This window comes from Macadamia integrifolia, chromosome 1, assembly GCF_013358625.1.
Source record: "Macadamia integrifolia cultivar HAES 741 chromosome 1, SCU_Mint_v3, whole genome shotgun sequence".
NCBI lineage: Eukaryota > Viridiplantae > Streptophyta > Magnoliopsida > Proteales > Proteaceae > Macadamia > Macadamia integrifolia.
In genome coordinates this window covers 7,150,301-7,162,703 of record NC_056557.1, presented here as the reverse complement: position 1 = coordinate 7,162,703, position 12,403 = coordinate 7,150,301, and the positions used below count along the sequence as shown (strand labels likewise).

The window sequence follows — 12,403 nt, the reverse complement described above, 5'->3', positions numbered from 1 at the left end:
TAATTTTGTTTGATGTATAAGATATGAATTGTAAAAATAAATCAATCAATGTTAATCCAACCATTGCAGGAGCCAAGGTCAACTCAACCCAGCCCAGCCTGACCCAATCCGGCCCTGACAGGGTCAATTAGGGCCAATTGAGTTGGCATGAACCTAACAGGGTTGGACTTAAACATGAACCTAACAGGGTTGGATTGGGCCTAAGTTGAATTTTGAGAGCCTAAGGTTGGGTCAGGGTTTTAAGAAACCCGACCCAACCCAACCCTATTTCACCCCTGGCACCCACAATGAATGAGAATTCATATGTCATTGAAACCTATACCTACTTGATACGGATTGATCGAAAATTCATTTTTATGTTAAAAGAAGTCTATTTTGATGTCATATTAGTACAATACATTTTAACACATTCGATACGTATTGGTATCAGTAATGACATTACCAATGATCCATACCAATACTAATAACATGAATTAATCCTTGGATCAGATAGTAGAGACCAGTGTTATCAATTCGGCCGAATAATTCGCGAATTATTCGGCCGAACCGAATTTTAAAGAATTTTATCAAAAATTCGGACCGAATCCGAATTAAAAATAAAATTCTTTAAAATTCGCGACTTTTTCAAAAATAAATATAAATCGCGAATAATTCGGACCGAATCCGAATTAAACCGAATTATTCGGTCCATTTAAACATTATTTAAAAAAAAAACCAAAAATAAAAAATATAAAAATATAAAAACAACTTTAAAAAAAAAAAAACCCAATAAGATTTTTTGACCGCTTTTTTGACCGAATCCTTAAATTAATCGTCCGAATTATTCCGAATAATTCTCCGTCCGAATAATTCCCGAATCCGAATTTGCTAACTATGGTAGAGACTACTCGCCAAAGTTATTTTCATGGTCTGGACTCTAGAGCACCCCACACACTATAGGGTATAACTTTTAATTACTACCAAGGTTGTAGGTATAAGTATTGATGTTTGTATCAGTCTTAGTCATACCAATACAACATCGATTGATTAAAATCTAGAGTAATTTCAAAATTGAACCATTTCTTACTCAATTCTTGGCAGTAGACTCCATCAATACCACTAGGTATTGGCCAATACAACTAATACGATACCGTAACTAATAAACTGGAGCCACATGGTGGATAGGTCTGGTCTTATCCTGTTATAGATAAGATTCTAAACCTCCTCGCTAATTTCAAACCAAAACATTTACTCCAAATGGAATTTCTTATCTAAACCTGTGAAGTCTCAAGGTGTCAAATACTATGTAACTTTATTTTTTTGCCTTCCTAGTACAACATATTTTTCAATTTCAACAAAATAAAAATCTTATCATTTTACATATGCACTCATAAAAGTGGGTGACATAGCTTTTATGAACTATTAGTGTAATGCATTTTTTTCTTTTCAACATAAGAAAAATCTTCTCACATTTTTTTTTTTTTTCACTGTTTCAAAAATTGTAATTAGATCAGTCAAATCAGCTGATTTGGATTGGAATCGACTATGATTAATCTTGATTTTGAACATTCTGATTCAGCCGATCCTATGATTGGAATCTGCACCAAAATTAGAATCAATAAGAATCAGAAGAAAAAATGCCCCCAAAAACCCAAATCTAAATTGATCAAAATCAGAATCGATCTTAACCAATTCTGATCTAGATCAGCTGGTTCGGCCGATCCAATTTTAAATTCTCAAACAAAGAGAGGGAAAGAAAAGAAATGGTGGATCAGCTCATTCTTATTGGAGTTGTGGTGGGGAAGCCATGGTTGTCCTAACTGAAAAGGAATTCACACTTAACTGTGCAACTTTACCTTACCTTAGACGGTTATAGGTTGCCCTCACCAGTTCTTTGTGCACAAAAGCCACCGGGATAGTGGAATTCCCCTTGAGTTTGTCTGGATTTTAACTAGAATGGTAATAAAATATGTAAGTGTCACATAACTTTCATAATTACCCACAAATGATAGGTTTAATTTGATAACTGAATATAGAATTATTTGGATTTAGTAATATGTAGTCATATGGAGTAATTTCTATTTTAAGTTTGAAAATATTTCTTTTCTTCCTTCTAAAATTTTTTTGCAATCAAACATACTCTATGTTTTTTTAGTTTCCCTCCACTTGGTGAAGGATTTTTTTGTTCCCCTTTTTTTTGGATAAGGTCAAGGAAAGTTGAGAGAGAGAGAGAGAGAGAGAGAGAGAGTCCACATCTTTGGCTAAGTAGTATTCATGTAGCTAAGCCTATTTAATTAGGATAAGGCATAGATGAGTTTAGTTTACATGTAGAGACCTATGGGTAGTGAAAAATCTATCTCGAATAGAAGCTGCTCTACTCCTGTAAATCTTTCATTTAACAACCAAAAAAAAAAAAAAAATGTGTATTTAATGCATGAGGCTCTCGCCATTGTGGAGTCCAAGGCAGGACAAAGATGTACACAATCTTACCCGCATTTTGTGGAGAGACTATTTTCCCTGATTCAAACCCACAACTACTAGATAGCAGTAAAGCAAACTTATGATTTTTACTAAGGCCCGCCTCAAGTTAATAACTAAACACTCTAAAAATCAAGATCTTGTCAAGAATGTTGAAACAACCACTTAACCATTTTAAAGTAAGGCTGTGAAGTTTTCGCCCTCGATACCTCACACGTGCGGGAGCCTCGTGCACAAGGATTAAAGTATCGGTATCGATCGTCGTATCGGTCGACCAAAATTAAGATACGTATCGGAGAGTATCGTATCGTATCAGAGATACACTAAGATACGCTAAAGATACACACATAAATGGATAGGAAACATTTCTTTAAACACTTTTGCATAAAGAATTTGTTAAAAAAAGCTATTGATAACATGTATTATGCATAAACACTAAATTGAGGGTATCGTACTAAGAATTCAAGGTTGTAGTTGTCCCATAAATGTAAAATCCTTGTTCCCAACCTTGATTTCCACTTTAGTTAGAGAGAAATATGGCTGACAGCAACTTTGGAACAAAAACCCTTTAAAAAATCGTGTGTTTTCTGAAAAATTACCCATCTTGGCCATTGTATGACCGATACTCACTGATACGTATTGATACTCACCGATATGTACCGATACTCACCGATACGTATCGATATATATATATATATATATCGATACTCACCGATACGTGCCAATATATACCGATACGTACCGATCGATACATACCGATACTCACCGATACGTACCAATACATACCAAAACGTATATTTTACCTCAATTTTATAATTTTCATAGTCGTATCGAGGCATATCGTATCGTATCGATGTGTATTGGTGGTGTATTGATGCATATCGGTATGTATTGTAGGATATATATCAATACGAAAGGATTTTAAAAATTTCATGTATCGTATCGATGTATATCGTATCGGTCAGCTAAATTTAAAATACGTATCGGAGGGTATCGTATCGGTATCGAAAATACTTAAAACCAGTCGTGCACCAGATATACCCTTTAATAAAACTGCCAAGAAAAAAAGGGGGTGGGGGGAGGTAGACTAAAATAAAATTCCCCAAAAAGGTCCCAAATGTGAATTACTACCAAGAGTGAAAGATACATTTTCTTCTCATCATTTGTTGTGTTTGGGTGTTATAGTCCTACTAAGGTAGAATATAGAGGAGTTCATTCTTCTCAAAGCTTGGAGGTAGGAAGCCTAAGATTTGAGCTATATGACTTAGGAGAAGGATGACAATGCCAAGGGAGGGATTGCTTACAGGTACCTCGACTAATCCTCGGAGAGACTAGCACAGCAACCCACCGCCCACTGTCTCCACTTAAATCAAAGATGTACAGATGGGGAATCGAACCTGGAACCATGCGCCTATCCACACAATCCCCAATTCACCCTAACCATCAATCCATGGATGGGTTGAATGAATGCTCGTTGCACATCTCATCATCTCTTCCTTTTAGCCACCCAAAAATATGGAAACTTACAACTCTTCCATTATAGATAAATAAATAAAAATAAAAATAAAAATCTAATTTCGGACTCCTCCCTGATTTAAGCTCTTGACTCATGAGCAATCAAAACTCTATCTTGAATAGAACCTGCCTACTCAACTGAAATAAATATCCATATGCGATACTAGGTCTCCTACTGGAAATTTCTCATTTAATAACCCAAATTTCTCTTCTTTAGAAGAATTATTACAATTCTCCCATGTGACTGGACCATAGATTTAGGTATCTGATACCGCAACCAAAAAATTAAATAAATAAAAGTTTGTACTATGCAATGTTCTGTTTCTCTCTCATGCTAAGAGAGAAACTTTGCTTCCCTCTTACATATTTAAAGCAATTTCCTTCAACGATCTGTTTGTATGGTAAAAGCCCTATAATGCCAATTCAGCTGTTAAATTGGCTGAGGATGTGGTAAGTAGCATACTTGCTAATGGATTTGCACTGGGGAAGAATTGAATGCCCTTAACGAATGGCATTAAAGTCCGGTCAATCCGATTCAGCCCTAGCTCGTCCTGAGCCCAAACAGGTCTTGGGCTGAGATTTCAACTTATAGGGTGGGTTAGAGTTGAGATTTTCAAGTCTAAGGCAGGGTTGGGTTGAACCTGGGTTGAGGTCTCAACCCAACCCAATCCGACCCAACCGTGTTTATTAAGTATATAATCATATAAATATGCTAATAATTATTAATAGGTGCTTATAAAAAAAAAAGGTCATTCGTTTTCCACAATCTACATATACACGAAAACTTTGGTCTTTAGCATCTGCAATACATCAAGATCAAGCAACCAAGTAATCGATAGTATTGAGTTGGACTAGATTGAGTTAAAACCCGTACCAACCAGGCCCATTGACACCCCTAGCTTTGTCCCTTAACAAAATGATTTGCTATGATCAGTGAGAAGATGAGGGTGGTGGATGAGTGATTCCAAGTGTCTGAGAATACAAGATCAGCCATTGCATCAACTAAGCAATAAAAGTTGAATTAGAATTCCTCAAAGCCCCCTATTTCTATGTAACATGAAGAGCTGCAATAAAAGGAACAGGTTAGGAAGTAAGAATATTAAAAGATATCAATCTTGCCTCCAATGGTAGAAACAATCTCTACATCAAAATGATTCATTTCCCGACACCACACAAGCCCAGTTTAACTACAATTCCAAACATAATGCACCATTCACAACACATGCATCCCAAGTCGAGAGCTTGCATTATATCTAACCAACGATTTGGCCCAAGGATTACATGAACAGATAAAAGGAGAGAGGGAACAGCTCTCCAGAAGACAAGAATGGAAAACCTGAAGGAGTTTACAATGAGGGATAAAAATCTTCTGCAATACCTTGCAATACCCCTTGCAAAGGTCGACATATGGACAAAGAGGAATGGTCGGTTTGGAGAGTTAGGGCAGAGGTAAGAGAGAGTTAATTTCTCGGGTTTTAATTCAAAAATTGATTCAGTTTGGTTTGAATACCTGGTTCGGTTCAGTTTAAGTGACAACCACTGATTTGGGGTTGTTTCAATGAGAAACTAATTTAAACCAAACCAAACCGTCCATTCCTCTTTGTTCACGAGTTGACATCTATGGTATTGTAGAAGATTTTTATCCGAGGTCTGCGGGGTCCACGGAAAACCACGAAAGGTTTTAAAACTTCCAACGTGGACAGAAACGAAGCCATAGTAACACCTAGATGGACAATATATATCTAGAGCGAGAAGGACAAGAGTTCGTTAGCGTATCTTTAACGATTCTTGATTTTCCTTCACTACCTAACGGAAAGGAAGAGGGAAGAATAACTAACGGCGAGCAAGGAAGGGGGTTTTGCTAGAGAGAAAGAAGTAGGAAGAAGCTGGCGGTTACTATTAACTCTACCCACCAATGTCTGTTTGGAGTCGAAGAGAAGCTCCAACGTCATTTGAATGATCGGAAAGCCATGAAAGGTTGTAGAACTTCCAAAAACGAAGCCAATAGTAGCCTCCCATCTGGGATCTGGGATGGACAATATCTATCTACCTATGTATCTAGAGCGAGAAGTACAAGAAAGAGTTGGTTACCGTATCTTAAGGCTTAAGCACAAAGAAGTAGGAAAGCCATGAAAGGTTCCTATTAACTCTACCCACCAATGTCTGTTTGGAGTCGAAGAGAAGCTCCAACATCATTTGAATGATCGGAAAGCCATGAAAGGTTCTAGAACTTCCAAAAACGAAGCCAACAATAGCCTCCCATCTGGGATCTGGGATGGACAATATCTATCTATCTATGTATCTAGAGCCAGAAGTACAAGAAAGAGTTGGTTACCGTATCTGAAGGCTTAAGCACAAATCTGGCCCAGCCCACGTGGCTCTTTGGCACGTTTCCTGGCTTATATATATTCACTCTACCTACCCCTCCAAACCTTTATTTCTTTATGGCTCTCTTTCTCTGAATCTCTCTGTTTCTCGTTTCTTTCTGATATCTTGTTTACGGTGAGTGCCGATTGATTTCAATCCCAAACCCTCTCTCTCTCTCTCTCTCTCTCTCTCTCTGCAAGGTACAATTTTTAGTTACCCATTACTACAATTATCATTTGTTTTCTAAAATTTATTTACAGTGAAGCTAATTAATGGAGATTTAAACCAATGTTTATGATTTTCTTTGCCTTTTATCGGAATCCTTTCTTCTTCATGCCTTTTCTTTACATATGCCGTGAGACATTTGTTTTTCTGATAATGTAATCAACATTTAATTTGTTGCTTTTGATATTTTCTGTATACGTACGTAGTGTGGTTGGAAAATCCATGCATGCAGATTATATTTGGGAACCATGTATATATGCAGATTATAAAATCTCTCTGTTTCTTGTTTCTTTCTGATATCTTGTTTACAGTGCCGATTGATTTCAGTCCCAAACCCTCTCTCTCTCTCTCTCTCTCTCTCTCTCTCTCTCTCTGCAAGGTACAATTTTTAGTTACCCGTTACTGCAATTATCTTTTGTTTTCTAAAACTAATTTACAGTGAAGCAAATTAATGGAGATTTAAACCAATGTTTATGATTTTCTTTGCCTTTTATCGGAATCCTTTCTTCTTCATGCATTTTCTTTACGTATGCCGTGAGACATTTGTTGTTTCTGATAATGTAATCAACATATAATTTGTTGCTTTTGATATTTTCTGTATACGTACGTAGTGTGTAGTGTGGTTGGAAAATCCATGGATGCAGATTATATTTGGGAACCATTCATATATGTTGAGAAAATCTTGTTAGAATAATATTTTCTGCATACCTAGTGTGGTTCAGTAATAATTTCCTTATATCCCTGCTGACCCTTTGCATCATCTGTATGGCGAACAGCTTCAGCTTCGATATGGAAATCCCTGTTGGATGGTTTTTTCGACCCACTGATGAAGAATTAATTCTGGAGTATTTGAAGAGGAAGATTGCAACACCGGATTTATTCACAGTTCCTTATATAAAAGATGTTGATCTCTATAACTTCCACCCAAGAGAACTTACTGCAGGTACGCACCTATGTAGGAACTCTCTTTTAATTTAATTTCTCTTTTCGGTGTTATGATTTTTTTCATCTTTCTTTCTAATAATAATTTGGTGTTTCGATCCTTTTTCATCATTCTCTCTGATAATTTGGTGTTGCGATCTTTATTTTATTTATTTTTTTCTTCCTTTCTTGATCTAGTCTAATAAGCTTGCTTGATCATCGACTGTTGATGTTCTTTTTTTTTTATATAATCTTTTTTCCTAGTCTAATTATAAGTTTGCTTAATTAAAATTCATGATTATATATGATCAACTGTTGATGTTCATGTTGTTGTTGTGGTGGTGGTGGTGTGTAGATCATGGCGGATATGATGATGATGATGAAAAGAATGAATATTACTTTTTCACGTAGAGGAAGAGAAAGAATGAAGGAGGAAATTCCGACAGGGCAAGTCGAAGTGTCAAAAATGAATCAATGTGGAAGGCTACTAGTGGAGAACAGGAAGTGATGGATTACACATCCAATGAAATTATTGGTTATAAGACGACTCTTGTCTATTTTGAGAACAAAACAAAGGAGTCTAAAACCAACTGGATAATGCACGAGTATCGTGCAACAACCCAAGAAACCAAGCAGGTATTTTATTTGTTTTCATTTTAGCATTCATCATCTTCAACTAATTAATTACTTAATTAGTTGATTCTATTATTCTTAATTTCAGCCGTATGAGTGGGTGATTTGTAGAATATTTGAGAGGGCTCAGTCTACGAAGAAGAAGAATAATAAAGTTGTTAAAAGTGATCAAGTTCTTCAGTATGGAATACCCTTACAAGGACGACAAGAGAGCAACGAGCTGCAAGAAGAAGGTTATCAGAGTGAAGATTCATCATGGTCACACTATGCGAACCTCTTGTCATTGCATGTTGAAGAAGATTTTTCTGAAGTGGTTAACCATCATAATTTCAGCAGTACTTCTATGGAGGAAGAAGATCAAAATCATGGGAAAGAGACCCAGCAGATAATACAAGACTTTAATCGTGCCTTCAGTGTTTATATGGATCGTGGTCTTGATGGTTTCTTGGAACATCAATTTCTTTAGTAGAAAAAAAAAAATCTAGGTAGTTGGAGGCATAACTAAGGAACTGTCCTAACCTCCACATTGATTCCTGTTGTATCCTGAACTCTTTTTTTTCCATAGTGAAACCAGGCTGAGCATCCACCCTGCTCCGGAGTTTTTCCCTACCTAGGGTTTTCTCCGTCATCAAAAGCTTTGTGTTTAAGTTTCCTCTTTTTTTCTTTTTTTTGGAAGCTGTGTATTTAAGTTTCAATGTCTTCTCCACTCTTATTCTTATTTCATATTGGCAAGTATCCTCTATGGTTGCCTATCAAAGTACCTATAATGCAATACAACCCAAATTGAATTTGCCACTTGGCCTTACACCAACATCAGCGGGTACCACATATCAGGAAGGATAAGCAACACATACCTATGAGAGAGTAAAGAGAGAGAGAGAGAGAGAGGAGAGAGGGAGTTTTCTCAGGTTTTAATTTAAAACTCTGAACCGGTCAGGTTTGACTCTCTTATACGGTTCGATTTAATTGCGAACCACAGATTTTAATTGCGAACCACAGGTTTGGGGTTATTTCAATGAGGAACCAATTTTAACCGTCCATCCCTCCTTATACATGTGTCACGCTCTACAGGGGGGTATCGCAAGGTATTGCAAGGTATTGCAAGATCTAGGTATTGCAGAGGATTTTTATCAAGCATTGAGGGTTTGGGCGACTGAGACAAGATCGAGAGAAAAAGATTGAAAGGTACGTATGTCATAAACATCGACGGCTGTCGATCGCCAAAACGGCTTACAATCAGAGTGCCATATTTAGTGGTGAGGAGGTCACGCGGATCGCTGGCGTGGATGGGGAACCCTTTATTATAAAAAATAAATAAATAAATAAATAAATGAATAAAGATGGGGACCCCTTTTTCCTGTCCTTCCAAATCCAATACATGAGTTATCAAAATTATCCTTCATTTTCACAATAAGAAAATCAAAAAATTGAAATACAAGTCCAACTTATTTCTGGGATAGGGATCCTCTGTTGCACGATGGGGCGTGTAGCACGCATTCAATAATCAAAAACATTTTAGGTTGCATGCATTCAATAATCAGAAACATTTTAGGTTGCATTTGAAGGTCTTGGACTGCATGTCTGACTGTTTCTAATCGTTGGATGCGTGCTACATGCCCTAACGCGCGACAAAGGAGCCTGATCCTTATTTCTGTTGATACTCGTAGACATAGTAGTCCAGTTACTGAAGAACCAATCTTGCTTCGTATTGGACCTACAATTGCATAGATTTGCATTTTTCTCAAGTTTTCTTCATCTATTAATCTAAACCGTTTGATCTGCCTCTAATTAGGGTATTTGATACATTAGTTTTTGTTAAAAATAAATACTGATTTGATCCCATACTGACACGATATGGTTTAATACGATCAATATGTATTGGTATTAACAAATGTATTACCAGCAACCGATACTGGTATTGATATATACCATGAACTAAATCCTTGGATCAGCTTGTAGAGATTTCTCAACAAGATTATTTTCGTGGTCTAGAGCACCCCACATACTATCGGTTGTATCATTTAACTGCTATCAAGGTATTGGTATTTATGTCTATCAGTCTTGGCCGATATCAATACATTATCGATGCAAATTGATTGGAATCAAGTGTAATTTCAAAAATGAACCACTTTTGATTCGATTCACCCAATCCATATTGGCACGGGATTTCGTCGATACCATTACATATCAACCAATACATCTGAAATGATACCAGCCATTAATAAGCTGAAACCAAGTGTGTAGGTCCAGTTCTATACTATTTGGCGAAGATTCTATCCCTCCTTGCATACTTTCAAATCAAAACTTGATGCCTCTCTCAAGGTGTCAAATAATATTTTTTACGTTCCTAGAATAACACAGTTTTTCCTTTCAACAAAAGGAAAAATCCCATCATTTTACATATGTACTCAAAAAAGTGGGTAAGATGACTTTTACGCATTACTATTATAGCACATTTTTTCCTTTCAATAAAAGAAAAAAAAATCCTATCTTTTCACATATGTAGCACATACTCAAAAAAATGGTAAGATCTACGGCTTTTTGCATGTGAAATTATTTTATAACATTTTTTTCCCTCTAAGTTAAAGATTTGGAAATAAGAGAAGGTCAAATGTTCTAAATACACTTCTAAAGTTATAATGTGTCATTTAGACAATCCTTAATTTAGAATCCTAATTATCGATTTTACCCTTACTTTTTCTTACCCAAAAAAAAAAAAGATTTTACCCTTACTTTTCTTTTAAAAAGATTTTTTTTTTTTTTTTTTTTTTTGGTTGGAATATTTTTACCCTTGATCCATTATCAATGCCCAATACAAGATTGGCCAGCTCCGTTACCAATACCTGATTGTTAGGCCTTGCCCTTGTTAAGGAAGATGTTTCAAAAAATTCTCAACTGCCCTTAGTGAAACCCAGGCCAAAGAGGGTATTTGGAAATAGTTTTCAACCAGCAATTTTCACTAGCTTCTCTGAACTCAGCTCAAATTTTCTTAACAACCTCCCTTCCATGTCCAAGGAGGATTGTAGAAGAATACAATTAAATCACTCAGCATTCTCACTTTGAAGATAGAATTGAGGAGGAAAAAAGAAAAGGTGAGCCGTGGGCATTGGCCACGCAAGCGGGTAGCATTTTTTCTTTTCTTGGGGATTTTTGAAAGCTCTCTTAACATTTGCCTCATGTTGCTTTATGTGAAAAGAAATAAAAAGAAATGTCTATTCCATCTTCAAATATAAGAACTACAACAATACCTACCCAACGTAGTTGATGAGTTGAGGTGCACAAAATGTCCATGCTCACCAAGAGGTCTAGAGTTTGAGCCTCTAGCTATTATCTACTTCCCTTCCCTACATATCCAAAAAAAAAAAAAGTGCTATGAGGTGGAAATGATGAATTGTTTGCACTCCTAAATACTCTTTGTGTTGCATTCACTCTTAAATAATTTCCTTCCCTTAAAGATAGAGCTAATGTCTTTCACTTGAAGGATTCAAATTCAACTATCTTAGATTTGTTCATGAACATTTACTGTACAAATGACATATATGAGAGAAAATTCATTATAGCCGGAGAATACGAATCACCATCATGGAAGAAAGAGTTGTTTACAAATGAAAAAACTGGGAATTATTCGAGTAAGGCAATGTGACCTCTAAACTCAGAATGAGTGAAATGATCGAGGAGAAAACCCAAACAGTGTATATGAGAAAATTCATTACAGTCGGAGAATACGAATCACCATCATGTCCCCGTACTCCCTAGCTATAATGAATAATCCTCTCACATTCCCTTTTCTAACCGTTTCAAAAATTAGAATCGTATCGGTCAGGCTGAATCCAATCTAATTTGGATCAAAATCGACATTGACCAATTTGATCCCAAATGCTGATTTTCATAACCATGCCTCTTTCTCATGGTTTTAAGTATCGGTGCGTATCGTGCTGTATCGTCCGATACGTATCCGTATCGATAGACATCGGCACGATACATACCGATACGATACATGAAAATTTTTAAACCCTTATGTATTGATATGTATCCTACGATACGTATCGATTCACCACCGATACTCACCGATACGTACCGATTCACCACCGATACTCACCGATACGTCGATACTCTATGAAAAATTCAAAATTGCTGAAATTTTTCTATGTACTACGTATCGATTCGTACAAAATTGCTGCCAACCATTTTTTACATTTATGGGACAATTTTTTAAGTTTTTTTATCCAAAATTGTATAAAAAAGTGTATAAAAATGTGTTCCCTATCCATTTATGTGCGTATCT

At 36.2% G+C, this 12,403-nt stretch overlaps 1 protein-coding gene across 1 annotated transcript; it reads left to right on the top strand.

The window, feature by feature from the left end:
- The first annotated feature begins 7,958 nt into the window (after positions 1-7,958).
- LOC122094750 (NAC domain-containing protein 19-like) lies at positions 7,959-8,584 on the top strand. Its single transcript, XM_042665378.1, has 2 exons — positions 7,959-8,121; positions 8,207-8,584. The coding sequence occupies exons 1-2, from the start codon at positions 7,960-7,962 to the stop codon at positions 8,582-8,584; spliced, it is 540 nt and encodes a 179-aa protein (XP_042521312.1). The 5' UTR covers position 7,959.
- Positions 8,585-12,403: the final 3,819 nt, after the last annotated feature.

Coding starts and splice junctions, on each gene's coding strand:
- LOC122094750 (XM_042665378.1), top strand. CDS start 7,960: ATGTGGAAGGCTACTAGTGGAGAACAGGAAGTGATGGATTACACATCC. Junction 8,122..8,206: donor CAACCCAAGAAACCAAGCAG/GTATTTTATTTG, acceptor TCTTAATTTCAG/CCGTATGAGTGGGTGATTTG.